The sequence below is a fragment of the Parasteatoda tepidariorum genome, chromosome 2 (assembly GCF_982258835.1).
Source record: "Parasteatoda tepidariorum strain Cologne lab strain chromosome 2, Ptep-v5.0, whole genome shotgun sequence".
NCBI lineage: Eukaryota > Metazoa > Arthropoda > Arachnida > Araneae > Theridiidae > Parasteatoda > Parasteatoda tepidariorum.
In genome coordinates this window covers 107,732,955-107,759,653 of record NC_141756.1, presented here as the reverse complement: position 1 = coordinate 107,759,653, position 26,699 = coordinate 107,732,955, and the positions used below count along the sequence as shown (strand labels likewise).

General features: G+C 39.1%; 2 protein-coding genes across 2 annotated transcripts; both read left to right on the top strand.

The window, feature by feature from the left end:
- The first annotated feature begins 7,902 nt into the window (after nucleotides 1-7,902).
- LOC147815997 (uncharacterized) lies at nucleotides 7,903-11,592 on the top strand. The gene is made up of 2 exons (XM_087156685.1): nucleotides 7,903-9,280; nucleotides 9,755-11,592. The coding sequence occupies exons 1-2, from the start codon at nucleotides 7,903-7,905 to the stop codon at nucleotides 11,590-11,592; spliced, it is 3,216 nt and encodes a 1,071-aa protein (XP_087012811.1).
- A 12,257-nt stretch (nucleotides 11,593-23,849) lies between these two features.
- LOC147815996 (uncharacterized) lies at nucleotides 23,850-24,728 on the top strand. The gene has a single exon (XM_087156684.1). It carries the CDS (start codon nucleotides 23,850-23,852, stop codon nucleotides 24,726-24,728), a length of 879 nt encoding a protein of 292 aa, XP_087012810.1.
- Nucleotides 24,729-26,699: the final 1,971 nt, after the last annotated feature.

The window sequence follows — 26,699 nt, the reverse complement described above, 5'->3', positions numbered from 1 at the left end:
GTGTTGGAATATTTCTCGATTCTTCTCTATATGTAAGAATGATAAAAAAGTTCTGCGGAAATAATAAAATATGAAGCAAAGATTGGAGGAAACTAGTTTTCTCTCTAAATAAAGAAATAACTGCAACATATTAATGAAGTAAACAATTAATTGAGAAGATAGATGATTAGATTTAGATTAGTGACTGCGTGAATAGGGAGTTGGAATATTTCTCGATTCTTGTCTATATGTAAGATAAATATAAAAGTTCTGCGGAAATAATTAAATATCAATCAAAGATTGGAGGAAACTAGTTTTCTCTCAAAATAAAGAAATAACTACAACATATCAATGAAATATACAATTATTAGATTTAGTTTAGTGACTGCGTGAATAGGGTGTTGGAATATTTTTCGATTCTTGTCTATATGTAAGATAAATATAAAAGTTCTGCGGAAATAATTAAATATCAAGCAAAGATTGCAGGAAACTAGTTTTCTCTCTAAATAAAGAAATAACTACAACATATCAAAGAAGCTTACAATTAATTGAGAAAATAGATGCTTAGATTTAGATTAATGACTGCGTGAATAGGGTGTTGGAATATTTCTCGATTCTTGTCTATATGCAAGACAACTATAAAAGTTCTGGGGAAATAATTAAATATGAAGCAAAGATTGGAGGACACTAGTTTTCTCTCTAAATAAAGAAATAACTACAACATGTTAATGAAGTATACAATTAATTGAGAAAATAGATACTACTTAGATTTAGTTTAGTGTTTGCGTGAATAGGGTGCTGGAATATTTCTCGATTCTTGTCTATATGCAAGAAAAATATAAAAGTTCTGAGGAAATGATTAAATATGAAGCAAAGATTGGAAGAAACTAGTTTTCTCTCTAAATAAAGAAATAACTACAACATATCAATGAAATATACAATTATTAGATTTAGTTTAGTGACTGCGTGAATAGGGTGTTGGAATATTTCTCGATTCTTGTCTATATGTAAGATAAATATAAAAGTTCTGCGGAAATAATTAAATATGAAGCAAAGATAGGAGGAAACTAGTTTTCTCTCTAAATAAAGAAATAACTACAAAATATCAAAGAGGCATTCAATTAATTGAGAAAATAGATGCTTAGATTTAGATTAGTGACTGCGTGAATAGGGTGTTGGAATATTTCTCGATTCTTGTCTATATGGAAGATAAATATAAAAGTTCTGGGGAAATAATTAAATATGAAGCAAAGATTGGAGGAAACTAGTTTTCTCTCTAAATAAAGAAATAACTACAACATGTTAATGAAGTATACAATTAATTGAGAAAATAGATACTTAGATTTAGATTAGTGACTGCGTGAATAGGGGGTTGGAATATTTCTCGATTCTTGTCTATATGTAAGATAAATATAAAAGTTCTGCGGAAATAATTAAATATGAAGCAAAGATTGGAGGAAACTAGTTTTCTCTCTAAATAAAGAAATAACTACAACATGTTAATGAAGTATACAATTAATTGAGAAAATAGATACTACTTAGATTTAGTTTAGTGTTTGCGTGAATAGGGTGCTGGAATATTTCTCGATTCTTGTCTATATGCAAGACAAATATAAAAGTTCTGAGGAAATGATTAAATATGAAGCAAAGATTGGAAGAAACTAGTTTTCTCTCTAAATAAAGAAATAACTACAACATATCAATGAAATATACAATTATTAGATTTAGTTTAGTGACTGCGTGAATAGGGTGTTGGAATATTTCTCGATTCTTGTCTATATGTAAGATAAATATAAAAGTTCTGGGGAAATAATTAAATATGAAGCAAAGATTGGAGGAAACTAGTTTTCTCTCTAAATAAAGAAATAACTACAACATATCAAAGAAGCTTACAATTAATTGAGAAAATAGATGCTTAGATTTAGATTAGTGACTGCGAGAATAGGGTGTTGGAATATTTCTCTATTCTTGTCTATATGTAAGATAAATATAAAAGTTCTGCGGAAATAAATAAATATGAAGCAAAGATTGGAGGAAACTAGTTTTCTCTCTAAATAAAGAAATAACTACAACATATCAAAGAAGCATACAATTAATTGAGAAAATAGATGCTTAGATTTAGATTTATGACTGCGTGAATAGGGTGTTGGAATATTTCTCGATTCTTCTCTATATGTAAGAATGATAAAAAAGTTCTGCGGAAATAATAAAATATGAAGCAAAGATTGGAGGAAACTAGTTTTCTCTCTAAATAAAGAAATAACTGCAACATATTAATGAAGTAAACAATTAATTGAGAAGATAGATGATTAGATTTAGATTAGTGACTGCGTGAATAGGGAGTTGGAATATTTCTCGATTCTTGTCTATATGTAAGATAAATATAAAAGTTCTGCGGAAATAATTAAATATCAATCAAAGATTGGAGGAAACTAGTTTTCTCTCAAAATAAAGAAATAACTACAACATATCAATGAAATATACAATTATTAGATTTAGTTTAGTGACTGCGTGAATAGGGTGTTGGAATATTTTTCGATTCTTGTCTATATGTAAGATAAATATAAAAGTTCTGCGGAAATAATTAAATATCAAGCAAAGATTGCAGGAAACTAGTTTTCTCTCTAAATAAAGAAATAACTACAACATATCAAAGAAGCTTACAATTAATTGAGAAAATAGATGCTTAGATTTAGATTAATGACTGCGTGAATAGGGTGTTGGAATATTTCTCGATTCTTGTCTATATGCAAGACAACTATAAAAGTTCTGGGGAAATAATTAAATATGAAGCAAAGATTGGAGGACACTAGTTTTCTCTCTAAATAAAGAAATAACTACAACATGTTAATGAAGTATACAATTAATTGAGAAAATAGATACTACTTAGATTTAGTTTAGTGTTTGCGTGAATAGGGTGCTGGAATATTTCTCGATTCTTGTCTATATGCAAGACAAATATAAAAGTTCTGAGGAAATGATTAAATATGAAGCAAAGATTGGAAGAAACTAGTTTTCTCTCTAAATAAAGAAATAACTACAACATATCAATGAAATATACAATTATTAGATTTAGTTTAGTGACTGCGTGAATAGGGTGTTGGAATATTTCTCGATTCTTGTCTATATGTAAGATAAATATAAAAGTTCTGCGGAAATAATTAAATATGAAGCAAAGATTGGAGGAAACTAGTTTTCTCTCTAAATAAAGAAATAACTACAACATATCAAAGAAGCTTGCAATTAATTGAGAAAATAGATGCTTAGATTTAGATTAGTGACTGCGAGAATAGGGTGTTGGAATATTTCTCTATTCTTGTCTATATGTAAGATAAATATAAAAGTTCTGGGGAAATAATTAAATATGAAGCAAAGATTGGAGGAAACTAGTTTTCTCTCTAAATAAAGAAATAACTACAACATATCAATGAAATATACAATTATTAGATTTAGTTTAGTGACTGCGTGAATAGGGTGTTGGAATATTTCTCGATTCTTGTCTATATGTAAGATAAATATAAAAGTTCTGCGGAAATAATTAAATATCAAGCAAAGATTGCAGGAAACTAGTTTTCTCTCTAAATAAAGAAATAACTACAACATATCAAAGAAGCATACAATTAATTGAGAAAATAGATGCTTAGATTTAGATTAATGACTGCGTGAATAGGGTGTTGGAATATTTCTCGATTCTTCTCTATATGTAAGAATGATAAAAAAGTTCTGCGGAAATAATAAAATATGAAGCAAAGATTGGAGGAAACTAGTTTTCTCTCTAAATAAAGAAATAACTACAACATATCAATGAAGTAAACAATTAATTGAGAAGATAGATGCTTAGATTTAGATTAGTGTTTGCGTGAATAGGGTGCTGGAATATTTCTCGATTCTTGTCTATATGCAAGACAAATATAAAAGTTCTGAGGAAATGATTAAATATGAATCAAAGATTGGAGGAAACTAGTTTTCTCTCTAAATAAAGAAATAACTACAACATGTTAATGAAGCATACAATTAATTGCGAAAATAGATACTTAGATTTAGATTAGTGACTGCGGGAATAGGGTGTTGGAATACTTCTCCATTCTTGTCTATATGCAAGACAAATATAAAAGTTCTGCGGTAATAATTAAATATGAAGCAAAGATTGGAGGAAACTTGTTTTCTCTCCAAATAAAGAAATAACTTCAACATATCAAAGAAGTATACAATTAATTGAGAAAATAGATAGTTAGATTCAGATTAGTGACAGCGTGAATAGGGTGTTGGAATATTTCTCGATTCTTGTCTATATGTAAGATAAATATAAAAATTCTGCGGAAATAATTAAATATCAAGAAAAGATTGGAGGAAACTAGTTTTCTCTCAAAATAATGAAATAACTACAACATATCAATGAAATATACAATTATTAGATTTAGTTTAGTGACTGCGTGAATAGGGTGTTGGAATATTTATCGATTCTTGTCTATATGTAAGATAAATATAAAAGTTCAGCGAAAATAATTAAATATAAAGCAGAGATTGGAGGAAACTAGTTTTCTCTCTAAATAAAGAAATAACTACAACATATCAAAGAAGCATACAATTAATTGAGAAAATAGATGCTTAGATTTAGATTAGTGACAGCGTGAATAGGGTGTTGGAATATTTCTCGATTCTTGTCTATATGTAAGATAAATATAAAAGTTCTGCGGAAATAATTAAATATCAAGCAAAGATTGGAGGAAACTAGTTTTCTCTCTAAATAAAGAAATAACTACAACATATCAATGAAGTAAACAATTAATTGAGAAAATAGATGCTTAGATTTAGATTAGTGACTGCGAGAATAGGGTGTTGGAATATTTCTCGATTCTTGTCTATATGTAAGATAAATATAAAAGTTCTGCGGAAATAATTAAATATCAAGCAAAGATTGGAGGAAACTAGTTTTCTCTCTAAATAAAGAAATAACTACAACATGTTAATGAAGCATACAATTAATTGCGAAAATAGATACTTAGATTTAGATTAGTGACTGCGGGAATAGGGTGTTGGAATACTTCTCCATTCTTGTCTATATGCAAGAAAAATATAAAAGTTCTGCGGTAATAATTAAATATGAAGCAAAGATTGGAGGAAACTAGTTTTCTCTCCAAATAAAGAAATAACTTCAACATATCAAAGAAGTATACAATTAATTGAGAAAATAGATAGTTAGATTCAGATTAGTGACAGCGTGAATAGTGTGTTGGAATATTTCTCGATTCTTGTCTATATGTAAGATAAATATAAAAGTTCTGCGGAAATAATTAAATATGAAGCAAAGATTGGAGGAAACTAGTTTTCTCTCCAAATAAAGAAATAACTACAACATATCAATGAAGTAAACAATTAATTGAGAAGATAGATGCTTAGATTTAGATTAGTGTTTGCGTGAATAGGGTGCTGGAATATTTCTCGATTCTTGTCTATATGCAAGACAAATATAAAAGTTCTGAGGAAATGATTAAATATGAATCAAAGATTGGAAGAAACAAGTTTTCTCTCTAAATAAAGAAATAACTACAACATATCAATGAAATATACAATTATTAGATTTAGTTTAGTGACTGCGTGAATAGGGTGTTGGAATATTTCTCGATTCCTGTCTATATGCAAGACAAATATAAAAGTTCTGAGGAAATAATTAAATATGAAGCAAAGATTGGAGGAAACTAGTTTTCTCTCTAAATAAAGCAATAACTACAACATATCAATGAAGTATACAATTAATTGCGAAAATAGATACTTAGATTTAGTTTAGTGACTGCGTGAATAGGGTGTTGGAATATTTCTCGATTCTTGTCTATATGACCCCCAGGGGCACACTCTTGTGTGACGGGCACGGCGCACCCGGGGCCCCGAGCTGGACCTGAGCATTTTTCTATTTCTCTCTTGCGACGGTCCTGTTTTGAGTTTCTGACTTTCATTATTTATTACATTGACCTAGTGAGCAAATATTTATAAGTTTTTATACTTTTGATAATGCATTATTTTGTTGCGTTTATATATATAAATGTATATTTATTAATTGTGTTTCACTTCTTCGTTCGTATTATAGTTATTTATTAAATTTTCATTCTTGTCGTGGTTGCCAAGTTGACTGGTAAAGGGCTTTTCGTCTTTGTTTCGGTTTTATATCGAACTCTGATGGGAAGAAAACCACCCGCGTGTTCGCCGTGCGTGGAGACCCGTGTCCCTGGAAAATGGGATCCTGGTAGTTGAGGGGCATCTTGGTACCCCAACACACTGCTTTGGCCCCTGCTTCAGGTAAACGGGAGGTGCATAGTGGCCCGTATGCATCAATCGGCTAGTCACAAACTTCATCTGTTGGCTAGGGTCAAGCCCGGGGTCACTTACTGGGCACCTCGTTAAGGGTGGAGGCTGCTTCAGGGGTGACTCTCGGGCGTATAGCTATTGACCAGCACTGGTGTTAAGTAATGCATTTCTTTTTGTTACTTGCATCCCCTAAGTTGGACTCCGTGGTGGGTGGTGCAGTTGATAGCGGAAGTTGATTATTTTTTCTATGGCTGAAAATGAAGAGATGGTGTTCAGTTCTGCACACCGAAACAAAAGCGGAACAAACTCCTCACCCAGCTTCAATCTTGCTAAATGCTTAAATTATGACCCAACTACAGCAAAATTTTTGATACTAAGCTCTACAGAAAGGAAACTATCATCTATGTCACCATTTTTAGTTCAAAAATCACTGGAAACAAACATTGGTAATCCTAAAAATGTCAAACAGATGCCATCCGGAGATTTATTAATCGAAACAAATTCAAACAAACAAACTGCTTCACTTTTGAAATTAACTCAACTCGGAAACGTTAAAATCACAGTAATCCCCCACAACACTCTAAATATATCCAAAGGAGTCATTTCTGATAAGACATTACAATCACTCCCAATTTCTGAAATAATCGAAGGTCTCTCCAGTCAAGGAGTTATAGATGCACGGCATATAACCATAAAAAAAGGTCCAGATATAATTACCACTCAACACATAATCTTAACATTCAACACTTCTATACTACCTGATGATATTAAGGCAGGGTACCGAAACTGTAAAGTTCGCCCTTACATTCCCAATCCCCTCCGATGCTTTAAATGTCAAAAGTTCGGACATTCCACCAACAATTGTAGAGGAAAAGAGACTTGTTCTCGCTGCAGCGAAACCGGTCACACTTTTAAAACCTGTAATCAGCCAGAAAAATGTACTAACTGTTCCGAATCTCACTCTGCAAATTCTCGCCAATGTCCTAAATGGAAACAGGAAAAACAAATATTAAATATTAAAGTAATGCAAAACTTGTCATATTTTGAAGCCAAAAGTAAATTTTTAAGCTCACAACCTAGACTTAATGTTTCTTATGCTTCAGTGGTAAAAACTTCAAAAACAACTAAATCCATAGGTATACAGACTGACAATAGTGAATCTGAACTTCGAAATACAAAACTTACCATATCACCCAAATGTTCAAAAGCTCTGACAACAACTCCTTCTCAGACATCCAATACGTTAAAATCTAAAACTGTACAGCTTTCTCAGCAATCCAAAGTCTCAACCCCATCAACTTCTGATCAGTTATCTCAAAATACTATTAAAAACAGTCAATACCTGAAAATAACCCCGCAAATGGTCAATGTTCTTCACAAAAAATTAACTCAATCCCCATTGGTAAGTAAACCTAAATATGTATCTAAAAGCAGACAAAATCGTTTCAATAAAAACCGGAAAAAACAACCAAACAGCCAACAGGATCAGCTTTCATCTGATACGATGATTACAGACGACGAGAATTGCTCAGATGCTTCTCAAAACTCTCAAATGCAAATAGAAAAAGGGATGGAAACTCCAGAAAACCTGAAACCCAAAAACATTAAAAATAAAAAATAATGGCCGATAAACTCATATCGTGGAATTGTCGTGGGTTTTATGTTAATTTTCCAGATATCAAAAATTTAATTGAAAAACATAATCCCGCTTGTTTCGCACTTCAGGAAACATTTTTGAAACCTAACCACAAAGCTAATGTACAAAGATATTCGCATCTAAGGAAAGATTTTATTGATGGAAATAAGGCATGCGGAGGTGTATCTCTCTTGATTTCAAAAAGTTATCCATTTTCACCTGTTCTATTGACAACTACCTTGCAAGCAGTAGCAGCACAAGTTACATTTCAATCAAAACTCATCACAATATGCAGTCTGTACCTTCCACCAAACCAATCAATATTGCAATCAGATCAAAACAAACTAATAGCTGAACTACCAGAACCGTTTATAATCACAGGTGATCTAAATGGGTATAGCATAACTTGGGGAAGTGATAACACAAATTCTCGCGGGAATCAAATAGAAACATTAATAGACGACCACCAACTCTGTATACTAAATACTGATGAAAAAACACATTTCCACTTTCCATCTCGTACATTCCATTCCATTGATTTGACACTGTGTTCACCATGCATTTATACCTTATTACAATTTTTTGTTTGGAATGACCTTTATCATAGCGACCATTTTCCACTAATCATCAATATTTTGAAATCTGGAAATACGAATACAGTGCACTCCCCTAGACTGCTAACACACTTAGCAAACTGGACACTTTTTCAAGAGTCCCTAGCATTCGACGAAGAAATCGTTTATAATGGTAATATTGAAGAAGCTGCACAACATATTACAAATTCTCTAATATCCGCATCTGAAAATTCCATTCCACGTACTTCAAATAATTTACCTAAATACCCAAAACCATGGTGGAACGAAGAATGCAGACAAACACATAAAGCACAAAGACGAGCCTGGAGAATATTCCGTAGATACCCAACTGTTGAAAATTTAATTCTGTTCAAAAAATCCCGTGCACTTGCAAGGAAAACTAGAAGGCACAGCCAAAGAGAATCTTGGATTAAATATATAAGTACCATAAATAACAATACGAAAGCAAAAGAAATTTGGACTAAAATAAAAAAAATATCTGGACACTTCAACCCTTTACCTATTACGCATCTTGAAGTAAATGGAAATAAAATAACAGAGATTAAAGAAATAGCAAATACTTTAGCTGAAAGTTTTTCCCGAGCCTCTAGTACAGAAAATTACTCTCAAACTTTCCAAAAATACAAAACTCAAACTGAGAAAAATGTACTTAAACCCTCTGTTGAACTTCATAATGACTACAATTCTCCTCTAACAATAACTGAATTAAAATCTGCTATTAATAAATGTAAAGAAACATCTCCAGGACCCGACAAAATTCACAATAGTATGTTTAAACATCTCTCTGATACGCATTTGGAAATAATTTTAAAACTGTTTAATAGAGTTTGGCTGAATAGACAATTCCCATCAATATGGAGAAAATCATATATAGTTGCCATTCCTAAACCAGGTAAGGACCCTATTCATCCTACTAATTACCGACCAATCGCTCTTACTAGTTGTCTTTGCAAACTTTTAGAGAGAATAATAAACACAAGGTTAATATATTTATTGGAATCTCGTTGCATATTATCTAAGAGACAAAGCGGATTTCGCAAATGTAATTCAACTATTGACAATCTAATGCTTTTAGAAACTGATATACGTGAAGCATTTTTAAAAAGGCAACATCTTGTGACAATATTTTTTGATATTGAGAAAGCGTACGATCGAACGTGGAGATATGGTATTTTAAGGGACCTTTTAAATTATGATATTAATGGAAATTTGTTTTATTTTATTAAAAACTTTTTAACAGACAGGACATTTCAAGTTAGAATGAATAACACTTTATCTGACACCTTTAATCAAGAAGAAGGTGTTCCTCAAGGTAGTGTCATTAGTGTAACCTTATTTCTTATAAAAATTAACGATATTTTAACTACATTACCACCTACAGTGGACGGCAGGTTATTCGTTGATGATCTGCGGATCTCCTGTAAAGCATCTCATATGCACACTATCGAAAGACAATTGCAGCTCGCTATTAATAAATTATCCCAATGGACTGAGTTAAATGGTTTTAATTTTTCTACAACTAAGACAACAAGTATACACTTCTGTCGACGACGAGGGCTCCACCCCGATCCTGAACTGTATCTCAAAAACTTCCGCATTCCCGTTTTAAGCGAAACAAAATTTCTTGGTTTGATCTTAGACTCTAAACTTACTTTTGCATCTCATATTAAGCACTTAAGAAAAACCTGTGGACTGAAATTAAATCTACTTAAAGTTTTGACAAACACCTCTTGGGGTGCAGATACAGATGCCATGCTCAAAATTTATAGGTGTATCATTCGATCTAAACTCGACTATGGTTGCGTTGTCTACGGATCAGCTAGAAAATCTGTTCTTAAATATCTTGACACCATCCATAATTCCGGCATACGTATAGCAACAGGAGCATTTCGCACATCACCCATAAAAAGTCTAAACGTTTTATATCATGAACCAACTCTTGCTGAACGACGCAATAAGTTAACATTAAGATACTATTTTCATGTCAAAAGCCATCATATACATTCCATGTTTTCAAATGTTACAACTCCATCTTATGAAAGATTATTTAGTAACAGACCCTCTGCAATACCGACTTTTGGTTTGAGAGTAAGAAAGCTTTTATCTGACCTAAACCTAGAAGACTTTAATATTTTACCTGCGAGCGAATTAAGACCTCCTTGGGACGTCATTTCTCTCCAAACTATTGATATTTTTAACAATCTGACAAAAGCACAAACTGCTGCTGACATTTACTTACAGCTTTTTAATTCACACCAAGAACAATATAGTAATTTTAATTCCATTTTTACAGATGGCTCTAAAGGCCTTGAACATGTTGCAAGCGCTGTTGTTACCCCTATCTCCACAATATCTGAAAAATTACATTCAAAATGCTCCGTATTTACATCTGAATGCCATGCGGTTTATCTGGCTCTTCAATTTATTTCTTCTCAAAGGTTGAAAAAATGGATAATATATTCAGATTCAAAAAGTGTTATAGTTGCCTTACAAAATAAAGAACTGAATACACATTCTATTATAAATAATATTTTAAACCTATACAGCAATTTACTCCTAAAAGAATATGCCATAATTTTCTGTTGGGTGCCAGGCCATGCTGGCATTTCGGGTAATGAAGCAGCAGATAAAGTGGCTAAGTCAACAAACAATGTAACAAACAACCCCCTTACCTACACAGATATCAAAAATGCAATTGACAATGAACAGTATTTACACTGGCAAAATGATTGGGAAAATGAAATAAATAATAAATTGCACGACATTAAACCTTCTATTAAATCTTATAAAAGTCTAAACATTAGTCGAAAGCAGGAAGTAATATTAAATCGCTTGCGCATTGGCCACTCTCGATTAACCCATAAACATCTTTTATTAAACGAAACTGCACCTGAATGTTCTCATTGTGGAGAACAGCTCACTATTAAACATATTTTAACAAAGTGTAACGAATTTAAAACACAGAGACAACGCCACTTTGGTTGCTTTAATCCAACATTGACTTTATTAATTGGAGATAAACCCCACAATAATATTTTTAATTATCTAAGGGACATTGGTTTTTACAAATCAATTTAGCTTTAACTTATAGCAGAATGTTTCTTATAAAACAAGTTGTAGGTGCGGTATGGCCAAAAATGGCTTTTGCGCCAATAATACTTAATTAACTAACTAACTAACTAACTCTCCAAATAAAGAAATAACTTCAACATATCAAAGAAGTATACAATTAATTGAGAAAATAGAGGCTTAGATTTAGATTAGTGACTGCTTAAATAGGGTGTTGGAATATTTCTCGATTCTTGTCTATATGTAAGATAAATATAAAAGTTCTGCGAAAATAATTAAATATGAAGCAAAGATTGGAGGAAACCAGTTTTCTCTCTAAATAAAGAAATAACTACAACATATAAATGAAGTATACAATTAATTGAGAAAGAGATACTTAGATTTAGCTTAGTGACTGCGTGAATAGGGTGTTGGAATATTTCTCGATTCTTGTCTATATGTAAGAATGATAAAAAAAGTTCAGCAAAAATAATTAAATATAAAGCAGAGATTGGAGGAAACTAGTTTTTTTTCTAAATAAAGAAATAACTACAACATATCAATGAAGTATACAATTAATTGAGAAGATAGATGCTTAGATTTAGATTAGTGTTTGCGTGAATAGGGTGCTGGAATATTTCTCGATTCTTGTCTATATGCAAGACAAATATAAAAGTTCTGAGGAAATGATTAAATATGAAGCAAAGATTGGAAGAAACTAGTTTTCACTCTAAATAAAGAAATAACTACAGCATATCAATGAAATATACAATTATAAGATTTAGTTTAGTGACTGCGTGAATAGGGTGTTGGAATATTTCTCGATTCTTGTCTATATGTAAGATAAATATAAAAGTTCAGCGGAAATAATTAAATATGAAGCAAAGAATGGAGGAAACTAGTTTTCTCTCTAAATAAAGAAATAACTACAACATATCAAAGAAGCTTACAATTAATTGAGAAAATAGATGCTTAGATTTAGATTAATGACTGCGTGAATAGGGTGTTGGAATATTTCTCGATTCTTGTCTATATGTAAGATAAATATAAAAGTTCTGCGGAAATAATTAAATATCAAGCAAAGATTGGAGGAAACTAGTTTTCTCTCAAAATAAAGAAATAACTACAACATATCAATGAAATATACAATTATTAGATTTAGTTTAGTGACTGCGTGAATAGGGTGTTGGAATATTTTTCGATTCTTCTCTATATTTAAGATAAATATAAAAGTTCTGCGGAAATAATTAAATATCAAGCAAAGATTGCAGGAAACTAGTTTTCTCTCTAAATAAAGAAATAAGTACAACATATCAATGAAGTATACAATTAATTGAGAAAGAGATACTTAGATTTAGCTTAGTGACTGCGTGAATAGGGTGTTGGAATATTTCTCGATTCTTGTCTATATGCAAGACAAATATAAAAGTTCTGCGGAAATAATTAAATATGAAGCAAAGATTGGAGGAAACTAGTTTTCTCTCTAAATAAAGAAATAACTACAACATATCAATGAAGTAAACAATTAATTGAGAAGATAGATGCTTAGATTTAGATTAGTGTTTGCGTGAATAGGGTGCTGGAATATTTCTCGATTCTTGTCTATATGCAAGACAAATATAAAAGTTCTGAGGAAATGATTAAATATGAAGCAAAGATTGAAGGAAACTAGTTTTCTCTCTAAATAAAGAAATAACTACAACATATCAAAGAAGCTTACAATTAATTGAGAAAATAGATGCTTAGATTTAGATTAGTGACTGCGAGAATAGGGTGTTGGAATATTTCTCTATTCTTGTCTATATGTAAGATAAATGTAAAAGTTCTGCGGAAATAATTAAATATGAAGCAAAGATTGGAGGAAACTAGTTTTCTCTCTAAATAAAGAAATAACTACAACATATCAATGAAGTATACAATTAATTGAGAAAGAGATACTTAGATTTAGCTTAGTGACTGCGTGAATAGGGTGTTGGAATATTTCTCGATTCTTGTCTATATGCAAGACAAATATAAAAGTTCTGCGGAAATAATTAAATATGAAGCAAAGATTGGAGGAAACTAGTTTTCTCTCTAAATAAAGAAATAACTACAACATATCAATGAAGTAAACAATTAATTGAGAAGATAGATGCTTAGATTTAGATTAGTGTTTGCGTGAATAGGGTGCTGGAATATTTCTCGATTCTTGTCTATATGTAAGATAAATATAAAAGTTCTGCGGAAATAATTAAATATGAAGCAAAGATTGGAGGAAACTAGTTTTCTCTCTAAATAAAGAAATAACTACAAAATATCAAAGAAGCATACAATTAATTGAGAAAATAGATGCTTAGATTTAGATTAGTGACTGCGTGAATAGGGTGCTGGAATATTTCTCGATTCTTGTCTATATGTAAGATAAATATAAAAGTTCTGCGGAAATAATTAAATATGAAGCAAAGATTGGAGGAAACTAGTTTTCTCTCTAAATAAAGAAATAACTACAACATATCAAAGAAGCATACAATTAATTGAGAAAATAGATGCTTAGATTTAGATTAATGACTGCGTGAATAGGGTGTTGGAATATTTCTCGATTCTTCTCTATATGTAAGAATGATAAAAAAGTTCAGCGAAAATAATAAAATATGAAGCAAAGATTGGAGGAAACTAGTTTTCTCTCTAAATAAAGAAATAACTACAACATATCAATGGAATATACAATTATTAGATTTAGTTTAGTGACTGCGAGAATAGGGTGTTGGAATATTTCTCTATTCTTGCCTACATGTAGGATAAATATAAAAGTTCTGCGGAAATAATTAAATATGAAGCAAAGATTGGAGGAAACTAGTTTTCTCTCTAAATAAAGAAATAACTACAAAACATCAAAGAAGCATACAATTAATTGAGAAAATAGATGCTTAGATTTAGATTAGTGACTGCGTGAATAGGGAGTTGGAATATTTCTCGATTCTTGTCTATATGTAAGATAAATATAAAAATTCTGCGGAAATAATTAAATATCAAGCAAAGATTGGAGGAAACTAGTTTTCTCTCAAAATAATGAAATAACTACAACATATCAATGAAATATACAATTATTAGATTTAGTTTAGTGACTGCGTGAATAGGGTGTTGGAATATTTATCGATTCTTGTCTATATGTAAGATAAATATAAAAGTTCAGCGAAAATAATTAAATATAAAGCAGAGATTGGAGGAAACAAGTTTTTTCTCTAAATAAAGAAATAACTACATCATATCAAAGAAGCTTACAATTAGTTGAGAAAATAGATGCTTAGATTTAGATTAGTGACTGCGAGAATAGGGTGTTGAAATATTTCTCTATTCTTGTCTATATGTAAGATAAATATAAAAGTTCTGCGGAAATAATTAAATATGAAGCAAAGACTGGAGGAAACTAGTTTTCTCTCTAAATAAAGAAATAAGTACAAAATATCAAAGAAGCATACAATTAATTGAGAAAATAGATGCTTAGATTTAGATTAGTGACTGCGTGAATAGGGAGTTGGAATATTTCTCGATTCTTGTCTATATGTAAGATAAATATAAAAGTTCTGCGGAAATAATGAAATATCAACCAAAGATTGGAGGAAACTAGTTTTCTCTCAAAATAAAGAAATAACTACAACATATCAATGAAATATACAATTATTAGATTTAGTTTAGTGACTGCGTGAATAGGGTGTTGGAATATTTTTCGATTCTTCTCTATATTTAAGATAAATATAAAAGTTCTGCGGAAATAATTAAATATCAAGCAAAGATTGCAGGAAACTAGTTTTCTCTCTAAATAAAGAAATAAGTACAACATATCAATGAAGTATACAATTAATTGAGAAAGAGATACTTAGATTTAGCTTAGTGACTGCGTGAATAGGGTGTTGGAATATTTCTCGATTCTTGTCTATATGCAAGACAAATATAAAAGTTCTGCGGAAATAATTAAATATGAAGCAAAGATTGGAGGAAACTAGTTTTCTCTCTAAATAAAGAAATAACTACAACATATCAATGAAGTAAACAATTAATTGAGAAGATAGATGCTTAGATTTAGATTAGTGTTTGCGTGAATAGGGTGCTGGAATATTTCTCGATTCTTGTCTATATGCAAGACAAATATAAAAGTTCTGAGGAAATGATTAAATATGAAGCAAAGATTGAAGGAAACTAGTTTTCTCTCTAAATAAAGAAATAACTACAACATATCAAAGAAGCTTACAATTAATTGAGAAAATAGATGCTTAGATTTAGATTAGTGACTGCGAGAATAGGGTGTTGGAATATTTCTCTATTCTTGTCTATATGTAAGATAAATATAAAAGTTCTGCGGAAATAATTAAATATGAAGCAAAGATTGGAGGAAACTAGTTTTCTCTCTAAATAAAGAAATAACTACAACATATCAATGAAGTAAACAATTAATTGAGAAGATAGATGCTTAGATTTAGATTAGTGTTTGCGTGAATAGGGTGCTGGAATATTTCTCGATTCTTGTCTATATGCAAGACAAATATAAAAGTTCTGAGGAAATGATTAAATATGAAGCAAAGATTGGAGGAAACTAGTTTTCTCTCTAAATAAATAAATAACTACAAAATATCAAAGAAGCATACAATTAATTGAGAAAATAGATGCTTAGATTTAGATTAGTGACTGCGTGAATAGGGTGTTGGAATATTTTTCGATTCTTGTCTATACGGAAGATAAATATAAAAGTTCTGGGGATATAATTAAATATGAAGCAAAGATTGGAGGAAACTAGTTTTCTCTCTAAATAAAGAAATAACTACAACATGTTAATGAAGTATACAATTAATTGAGAAGATGGATGCTTAGATTTAGATTAGTGACTGCGTGAATAGGGCGTTGGAATATTTCTCGATTCTTGTCTATATGTAAGAATGATCAAAAAGTTCGGCAGAAATAATTAAATATGAAGCTAAGATTGGAGGAAACTAGTTTTTTCTCTAAATAAAGAAATAACTACAACATATCAAAGAAGTATACAATTAATTGAGAAAATAGATGCTTAGATTTAAATTAGTGACTGCGTGAATAGGGTGTTGGAATATTTCTCGATTCTTGTCTATATGTAAGAATGATAAAAAAGTTCGGCGGAAATAATTAAATATAAAGCAAAGATTGGAGGAAACTAGTTTTCTCTCTAAATAAAGAAATAACTACAACATATCAAAGAGGTATAAAATTATTGAGAAGATAGATGCTTAGATTTAGATTAGTGACTGCATGAAAAGGGTGTTGGAATATTTCTCGATTCTTGTCTATATGTAAGATAAATATGAAAGTTCTGCGGTAATAATTAAATATGAAGCAAAGATTGGAGGAAACTGATTAGAGCGGTAGCCGAACTGAGTAAAGGCACTGACGTGTAGTAGTAGGGCAGTGAAGATTCCTGCCATTTTGGGCCACCGCAACGCAACACTACAGCCGTGCACGTGCCGCATTAGGGCCGCGGAGTGATCGCCATCTTTGGCCACTGATTAGAGCGAAATCCGAACTGAGGAGTAAAGGCACTGGTGTGTCGTAGTAGGGCAGTGTAGTTTCCTCCATTTTGGCCACCGCAACACGGCAATACAGCCGTGCACGTGCCGCATTAGGGAAGGGGAGTGTTCGCCATCTTTGGCCACGGATTAGAGCGGAAGCCCAACTGAGAACATAAGTCTTTGGTAGGGTCTATTAGGGCAGTGTAGTGTCCGCCATTTTGGACCACAGCAAGGCGGTACAACAGCCGCGCTCGTGCCGCAGTAGGACCGTGGAGTGTCCGCCATCTTTGGCCACGAATTAGAGCGGAAGCTCAGCTGAGGAGTAAAGGCTCAGGCGTGTCGTAGTAGGGCAGTTAAGAGTCCGCCATTTTGGGGCACCGCAACGCGGCACTACAGCCGCGGACGTGCCGCAGTAGGGCTATAGACTGTCCGCCTTCTTTGGTAACTGATTAGAGCGGAATCCGAACTGAGGAGTAAAGGCACAGGTGTGAAATAGTAGGGCAGTGTAGTTTCCTGCCATTTTGGTCAACGCATCGCGGCACTACAGCCAGGCACGTGCCGCAGTAGGGCCAAGGAGTGTCCGCCATCTTTTTCCACTAATTAGAGCGTAAGCCGAACTGAGGAGTAAAGGAGCTGCGTGTCGTAGTAGGGCAGTGTAGTTTCCTCCATTTTAGCCACCGCAACACGGCACTACCGCCACGAACGTGCCTCAGTTGGGCCATATAGTGTCTGTCTTCTTTGGCCACTAGTTAGAGCTGATACCCAGCTGAGGAGTAAAGGCACTGGCGTGTCGTAGTCGGGCAGTGTAGAGTCCGACATGTTGGACATCCGCAACGAGGTTCTGCAGTCGCGGAAGTGCCGCAGTAGGGCTATGGAGTGTCCGCCATCTTTGGCCACTGATTAGAGCGGAAGTCGAACTAAGGAGTAAAGGCGCTGATGTGTCGTTGTAGGGCAATGTAGAGTCTGATATTATGGGCTACCGCAATGCGGCAATAAAGCCGCGCACGTGCCGCAGTAGGGCCATGGAGGGTCCGCCATCTTTGGGGACGGATTAGAGCGGAAGCTCAACTGAGGAGTAAAGGCTCAGGCGTGTCTTAGTAGGGCAGGTAAGTGTCCGCCATTTTGTGGCACCGCAACTTGGCACTACAGCCCCGCACGAGCCGCAGTTGGGCCATAGAGTGTCCACCTTCTTTGGCCACTAATTAGAGCTGAAGCCCAGCTCAGGAGTAAAGGCATTGGCGTGTCGTAGTAGAGCAGTGTGGAGTCCGACATGTTTGACCATTGCAACGCGGCACTACAGCCGTGCACGTGCCGCAGAACGGCCATGGAGTGTCCGCCATCTTTTTCCACTAATTAGAGCGGAAGCCGAACTGTGGAGAATAGGGACTGGCGTGTCGTAGTAGGGCAGTGTAGTTTCTTCCATTTTGGCCACCACAACGCAGCACTACAACCGTGCACGTGCCACAGTCGGTCCGGGGAGTGTTCGCCATCTTTGGCCACGGATTAGAGCGGAAGCCCAACTGAGGAGTAAAGTCACTGGCGTGTCGTAGTCGGTCAGTGTAGAGTCCGACATGTTGGGCCACCGCAAAGCGGCACTACAGTCGTGCACGTGCCGCAGGGCGGCCATGGTGTTTCCGCCATCTTTGGCCACGGATTAGAGCGGAAGCCCAACTGAGGAGTAAAGTCACTGGCGTGTCGTAGTCGGTCAGTGTAGAGTCCGACATGTTGGGCCACCGCAAAGCGGCACTACAGTCGTGCACGTGCCGCAGGGCGGCCATGGTGTGTCCGCCATCTTTGGCCACTGATTAAAGCGGAAGCCGAACTGAGAATTAATGGCACTGGCATGTCGTAGAACGGCAGTGTAGCGTCCGACATGTTGCACCACTGCAACGCGGCGCTATAGACGCACACGTGCCGCTGAAGGGCCATGGAGAGTCCGCCATCTTCGGCCAAGGATTAGAGCGGAAGCCCAACTGAAAACATAAGTCTTTGGTAGGGTCTAGTAGGGCAGTGTAGTGTTCGCCATTTTGGACCACCGCAAGGCGGCAGAACAGCCGCGCACGTGCGGCAGTAGGACTGCGGAGTGTCCGCCATCTTTGGTCACGGATTAGAGCGGAAGCTCTACTGAGGAGTAAAGGAACAGGCGTGTCGTAGAAGGTCAGTGTAGAGTCTGCCATTTTGGGGCATCGCAACACGGCACTACAGCCGTGCACGAGCCGCATATGGGCCATAGAGTGTCCGAATTCTTTGGTATCCAATTAGAGCTGATGCCCACCTGAGGAGTAAAGGCACTGGCGTGTCGTAGTAGGGCAGTGTGGAGTCCGACATGTTAGACCACCGCAACGCGGCACTACAGCCGCGCACGTGCCGCAGAACGGCCATGGAGTGTCCGCCATCTTTTTCCACTAATTAGAGCGTAAGCCGAACTGAGGAGAAAAGGCACTGGCGTGTCGTAGTAGGGCAGTGTAGTTTCCTCCATTTTGTTCTCCACAACGCAGCACTACAACCGTGCACGTGCCACAGTAGGTCCGGAGAGTGTTCGCCATCTTTGGCCACGGATTAGAGAGGAAGCACAACTGAGGAGTAAAGGCACTGGTGTGTCGTAGTCGGGCAGTGTAGAGTCCGACATGTAGGGCCACCGCAAAGCGGCACTACAGCCGCAATCGTGCCGCAGAGCGGCCATGGAGTGTCCGCCATCTTTGGCCACGGATTGGAGAGGAAGCCGAACTGAGGATTAATGGCACTGGTGTGAAGTAGTAGGGCAGGGTAGTTTCCAGCAATTTCGGTCACAGCATCGCGGCACTACAGCCGAGCACGTGCCGCAGTAGGGCCAAGGATTGTCCGCCATCTTTGGCCACTGATTAGAGCGGAAGCGCAACTGAGAACTAAAGTCTTTGGTAGGGTCTAGTATGGCAGAGTAGTGTTCGGCATTTTTGGCCACCACGACGCGGCACTACAACCACGCACGTGCCACAGTAGGACCGTGGAGTGTCCGCCATCTTTGGATACGGATTCGAGCGGAAGCTAAACTGAGGAGTAAAGGCTCAGGCGTGTCGTAGTAGAGCAGGGAAGAGTCCACCATTTTGGGGCACCGCAACGCGGCACTACAGCCGCGCACGAGCCGCAGTTGGGCCATAGAGTGTCTGCCTTCTTTGGCCACGGATTAGAGCGGAAGCCCAACTGAGGAGTAAAGGCACTGGCGTGTCGTAGTAGGGTAGTGAAGAGTCCGACATTTTGGGCAACCGCAATGCGGCACTACAGCCGCGGAAGTGCCGCAGTTGGGCTATGGAGTGTCCGCCATCTTTGGCCACTGATTAGAGCGGATTCCGATCTGAGGAGTAAAGGCACTGGCGTGTAGTAGTAGGGCAGTGCAGTTTCCTGCCATTTTGTGATACCGCAACGAGGCTCTAGAGTCGCGGAAGTAACGCAGTAGGGCTATGGAGTGTCCGCCATCTTTGGCCACTGATTGGAGCGGAAGTCGATCTAAGGAGTAAAGGCGCTGACGTGTCGTTGTAGGGCAATGTAGAGTCTGATATTATGGGCTACCGCAATGCGGCACTACAGCCGCAGATGTGCCGCAGTTGGGCTATAGACTGTCTGCCTTCTTTGGCCACGGATTAGAGCGGAAGCTCTACTGAGGAGTAAAGGCACAGGCGTGTCGTAGAAGGGCAGTGTAGAGTCTGCCATTTTGGGGCATCGCAACGCGACACTACAGCCGTGCACGAGCTGCAGATGGGCCATAGAGTGTCCGCCTTCTTTGGCCTCTAATTAGAGCTGATGCCCAACTGAAAACATGAGTCTTTGGTAGGGTCTAGTAGGGCATTGTAGTGTTCGCCATTTTGGACCACTGCAAGGCGGCACAACAGCCGCGCACGTGCCACAGTAGGACCGTGGAGTGTCCGCCAATTTTGGCCACGGATTAGAGCGGAAGCTCAATTGAAGAGTAAAGGCTCTGGCGTGTCGTAGTAGGGCAGGGAAGAGTCCGCCATTTTGGGGCACCGCAACGCGGCACTACAGCCGCGCACGAGCCGCAGTTGGGCCATAGAGTGTCTGCATTCTTTGGCCACTAATTAGAGCTGATGCCCAACTGAGGAGTAAAGGCAGTGGCGTGCCGTAGTCGGGCAGTGTATAGTCCGACATGTTGGACCACCGCAACGCGGCACTACAGTCGAGCACGTGCCGTAGTAGGGCCTAAGAATGTCCGCCATCTTTGGCCACGGATTAGAGCGGAAGCCCAACTGAGGAGTAAAGGCACTGGCGTTTCGTAGTAGGGTAGTGAAGAGTCCGACATTTTGGGCAACCGCAATGCGGCAGTACAGCCGCGGAAGTGCCGCAGTTGGGCTATGGAGTGTCCGCCATCTTTGGCCACTGATGAGACCGGATGCCGATCTGAGGAGTAAAGGCACTGGCGTGTAGTAGTAGGGCAGTGTAGTTTCCTGCCATTTTGGGCCACCGCAACGCGACACTACAGCCGTGCACGTGCCGTATTAGGGCCGGGAAGTGCTTGCTATCTTTGGCCACGGATTAGAGCGGAAGCCCAACTGAGGTAAAGGCACAAGCGTGTCATAGAAGGGCAGTGTAGAGTCCGATATTATGGGCTACCACAACGCGGCAATAGAGCCGCGCACGTGCCGCAGTAGGGCCATGGAGGGACTGCCATCTTTGGCCACTGATTTAAGCGGAAGCAAAACTGAGAACTTAAGTCTTTGGTAGGGTCTAGTACGGCAGTTCAGTGTCCACCATTTTGGACCACCGCAAGGGGACACTACAGCATCGCACGTGCCGCAGTAGGAGCGTGAAATGTCCGCCCTCTTTAGCCACGGATTAGAGCGGAAGCTCAACTGAGGAGTAAAGTCTCAGGCGTGTCGTAGTAGGGCAGGGAAGAGTCCGCCATTTTGGGTCACCGGAAGCGGTAATACAGCCGCCGACGTGCCGCAGTTGGGCTATAGACTGTCTGCCTTCTTCGGCGGCCACTGATTAGAGCGAAATCCGAACTGAGGAGTAAAGGCACTGGCGTGTCGTAGTAGGGCAGTGTAGTTTCCTCCATTTTGGCCACCGCAACGCGACACTACAACCGTGCACGTGCCGCGTTAGGGCCATAAAGTGTCCACCTTCTTTGGCCACTAATTAGAGCTGAAGCCCAGCTGAGGAGTAAAGGCTTTGGCGTGTCGTAGTCGGGCAGTGTAGAGTCCGACATGTTGGACCACCGCAACGCGGCACTACAGCCGTGCACGTGCCGCAGAACGGCCATGGAGTGTCCGCCATCTTTTTCCACTAATTAGATTGGAAGCCGAACTGAGGAGTAAAGGCACTGTCGTGTCGTAGTAGGGCAGTGTAGTTTCCTCCATTTTAGCCACCGCAACACGGCACTACCGCCACGTACGTGCCGCAGTAGGGCCGTGGAGTGTCCGCCATCTTTGGCCACGGATTAGAGCGGAAGCTCAACTGAGGAGTAAAGGCACAGGCGTGTCGTAGAAGGGCAGTGAAGAGTCTGCCATTTTGGGGCACCGTGACGCGGCACTACAGCCGCGCACGAGCAGCAGTTGGGTCATAGAGTGTCCGTCTTCTTTGGCCACTAATTAGAGCTGAAGCCCAGCTGAGGAGTAAAGGCAATGGCGTGTCGTAGTCGGGCAGTGTAGAGTCCGACATGTTGGACCACCACAACGCGGCACTACAGCCGCGCACGAGCAGCATTTGGGCCATACAGTGTCCACCTTCTTTGGCCACTAATTAGAGCTGATGCCCTGCTGAGGAGTAATGGCATTGGCGTGTCGTAGTAGGGCAGTGTAGAGTCCGACATGTTGGACCACCGCAACGCAGCACTACAGCCGTGCACGTTTCGCAGTAGGTCCGGGGAGTGTTCGCCATCTTTGGCCACGGATTAGAGCGGAAGCCCAACTGAGGAGTAAAGGCACTGGAGTGTCGTAGTCGGTCAGTGTAGAGTCCGACATGGTGGGCCACCGTTAAGCGGCACTACAGCCGTGCACGTGCCGTATTAGGGCCGGGGAGTGCTTGCTATCTTTGGCAACGGATTAGAGCGGAAGCCCAACTGAGGTAACGGCACAGGCGTGTCATAGAAGGGCAGTGTAGAGTCCGATATTATGGGATACCAAAACGCGGCAATAAAGCCGCGCACGTGCCGCAGTAGGGCCATGGAGGGACTGCCATCTTTGGCCACTGATTAAAGCTGAAGCCGAACTAAGGAGTAAAGGCACTCTCGTGTGTGTCGTAGTTAAGCAGTGAAGAATCTGACATTTGGGGAAACCGCAATGCGGCACTACAGCCGCGGAAGTGCCGCAGTTGGGCTATGGAGTGTCCGCCATCTTTGGCCACTGATTGGAGAGGAAGTCGAACTAAGGAGTAAAGGCGCTGACGTGTCGTTGTAGGGCAATGTAGAGTCTGATATTATGGGCTACCGCAACGCGGCACTACAGCCGCGCACGTGCCGCAGTAGGGCCATGGAGGGTCCGCCATCTTTGGCCACGGATTAGAGCGGAAGCTCAACTGAGGAGTAAAGGCTCAGGCGTGTCGTAGTGGGGCAGTGAAGAGTCCGCCATTTTTGGGCACCGCAACGCGGCACTACAGCCGCGGACGTGACGCAGTGGGGCAATAGACTGTCCGCCTTCTGTGGTAATTGATTAGAGCGAAATCCGAACTGAGGAGTAAAGGCACTGGTGTGAAGTAGTAGGGCAGTGTAGTTTCCTGCCATTTTGGTCACCGCATCGCGGTATACCGCCATGGGTCATCTCACCATATCAATTTATTGCTCCATTTATGTCGTACAATAAAACCAATGTTGCACCCTGCATTTTCCAACAACTCTTCATTGAACATCGTAACGAATATTCTGAATACATACCAATTTTTACAGACGGATCAAAATCTGCTGGATACGTTGGCTGTGGTGTCGTCATTGCTGATGAAACCTATAGCTATAAAATCCCAGCTATTTGCTCAGTCTTCACAGCTGAAGCTTTTGCTATCCTTTTGGCACTGAGACTGATTTCCACGAGGTCTACACGGAGGTATTGTATTTACTCCGATAGTATGAGCGTTTTGCGCCAGTTGGATAACATTCGCAGTGAAAATCATCCAATTTTAGATCTTATTATTCATTTGCTATGTAGTCTCCACAGAAATGGGTTTCATGTAATGTTTTGTTGGGTGCCGAGTCACGTTGGCATACCTGGAAACGACCTGGCCGATTCTTGTGCAGGTTCTGCCACTGATATCTTTCCATTATCTGTGCCTTTTACGGATGTTAAACTGCATGTTCGAAAATTTATAACATCTTTATGGCAGCAAAGGTGGGATCTCCAAACTCTCAATAAGCTACATAGTGTTAAAACCAATTTGGACCATTTGCCTGTTCTGCATCTGCGTAGTTCAGACGTTAAACTCACTCGACTGCGAATCGGTCACACCCGGTTAACGCATCTTCATTTGCTGTTCGGAGAACCTCCCCCTGAATGCAGTACCTGTAACGTTCCTCTCACAATTCATCATATTTTAATAACGTGTCCATGTTTTAATCAACATCGTTTAAAGTTATTTGGTAGTTCCATTTTGTGCATTCAAGATTTGTTGGATGACATTCACCATCCTAACATTTTTGCATTTTTACGTGTCGTTGGCATTTTTAACAGCATATAAAAGTCTTAACACATCTACTGTTTTATACACTCTTGTAAATATCTTACCACCTTTGTACATTTTACCCACTTCGTGCGTTTTATACTGTATTCATACCTTTTATCTGATTTTGATTAGATTATCTTGTCTTAATCACCCACTAGTACTATTTTATCAATTATAATTGTGTTAGAATTAAATTTTGTATGCACTTAGGTTTTTAAATGGTTTCACCGTATTGTTTGGCGCAGCATGTCCTCATCTGGACCTTGCGCCACTAAACCCTACATTCAATTCAATTCAATTCACCGCATCGCGGTACTACAGCCGAGCACGTGCCGCAATAGGGCCAAGGAGTGTCCGCCATCTTTGGCCACTGATTAAAGCGGAAGCGCAACTGAGAACTAAAATCTATGGTAGGGTCTAGTATGGCAGAGTAGTGTTCGGCATTTTTGGCCACCACGACGCGGCACCACAGCCACGCACGTGCCACAGAAGGGCCGTGAAGTGTCCGCCATTTTGGTCACGGATTAGAGTGGAAGCTCAACTGAGGAGTAAAGGCACAGGCGTGTCGTAGAAGGGCAGTGTAGAGTCCGCCATTTTGGGGTACCGCAACGCGGCACTACAGCCCCGCACGAGCCGCAATTGGGCCATAGAGTGTCCACCTTCTTTGGCCACTAATTAGAGCTGAAGCTTAGATGAGGAGTAAAGGCTTTGGCGTGTCGTAGTCGGGCAGTGTAGAGTCCGACATGTTGGACCACCGCAACGCGGCACTACAGCCGCGCACGTGCCGCAGAACAGCCATGGAGTGTTCGCCATCTTTTTCCACTAATTAGAGTGGAAGCCGAACTGAGGAGAAAAGGCACTGTCGTGTCGTAGTAGGGCAGTGTAGTTTCCTCCATTTTAGCCACCGCAACACGGCACTACAGCCGCGCACGTGCCGCAGAACAGCCATGGAGTGTCCGCCATCTTTTTCCACTAATTAGAGTGGAAGCCGAACTGAGGAGTAAAGGCACTGGCGTGTCGTAGTAGGATAGTGAAGAGTCCGACATTTTGGGCAACCGCAATTTGGCACTACAGCCACGGAAGTGCCGCAGTTGGGCCATAGAGTGTCCGCCTTCTTTGGTCACTAATTAGAGCTGAAGCCAACTAAGGAGTAAAGGTACTCTCGTGTGTGTCGTAGTTAAGCAGTGAAGAGTCTGACATTTGGGGGAACCGCAATGCGGCACAACAGCCGCGGAAGTGCCGCAGTTGGGCTATAGAGTGTCCGCCATCTTTGGCCACTGATTAGAGCGGATTCCGATCTGAGGAGTAAAGGCACTGGCGTGCAGTAGTAGGGCAGTGCAGTTTCCTGCCATTTTGGGCCACCGCAACGAGGCTCTACTGTCGCGGAAATGCCGCAGTAGGGCTATGGAGTGTCCGCCATCTTTGGCCACTGATTGGAGCGGAAGTCGAACTAAGGAGTAAAGGCGCTGACGTGTCGTTGTAGGGCAAAGTAGAGTCTGATATTATGGGCTACCGCAATGCGGCAATAAAGCCGCGCACGTGCCGCAGTAGGGCCATGGAGGGTCCGCCATTTTTGGTTACGGATTAGAGCGGAAGCTCTACTGAGGAGTAAAGGCACAGGCGTGTCGTAGAAGGGCAGTGTGGAGTCCGACATGTTAGACCACCGCAACGCGGCACTACGGCCGCGCACGTGCCGCCGAACGGCCATGGAGTGTCCGCCATCTTTCTCCACTAATTAGAGCGGAAGCCGAACTTAGGAGAAAAGGCACTAGCGTGTCGTAGCAGGGCAGTGTAGTTTCCTCCATTTTGGCCACCACAACGCAGCACTACAACCGTGCACGTGCCACAGTAGGTCCGGGGAGTGTTCGCCATCTTTGGCCACGGATTAGAGCGGAAGCTCTACTGAGGAGTAAAGGCACAGGCGTGTCGTAGAAGGGCAGTGTAGAGTCCGCCACTTTGGGGCACCGCAACGCGGCACTACAGCGC

Excerpts from the sequence above, each read along its gene's own strand:
- LOC147815997 (XM_087156685.1), top strand. The coding sequence starts at position 7,903 with ATGGCCGATAAACTCATATCGTGGAATTGTCGTGGGTTTTATGTTAAT. Across the intron at positions 9,281-9,754 it reads ACCCGACAAAATTCACAATA|ACAGGACATTTCAAGTTAGA; the intron begins GTATGTTTAAAC and ends ACTTTTTAACAG.
- LOC147815996 (XM_087156684.1), top strand. The coding sequence starts at position 23,850 with ATGTCGTACAATAAAACCAATGTTGCACCCTGCATTTTCCAACAACTC.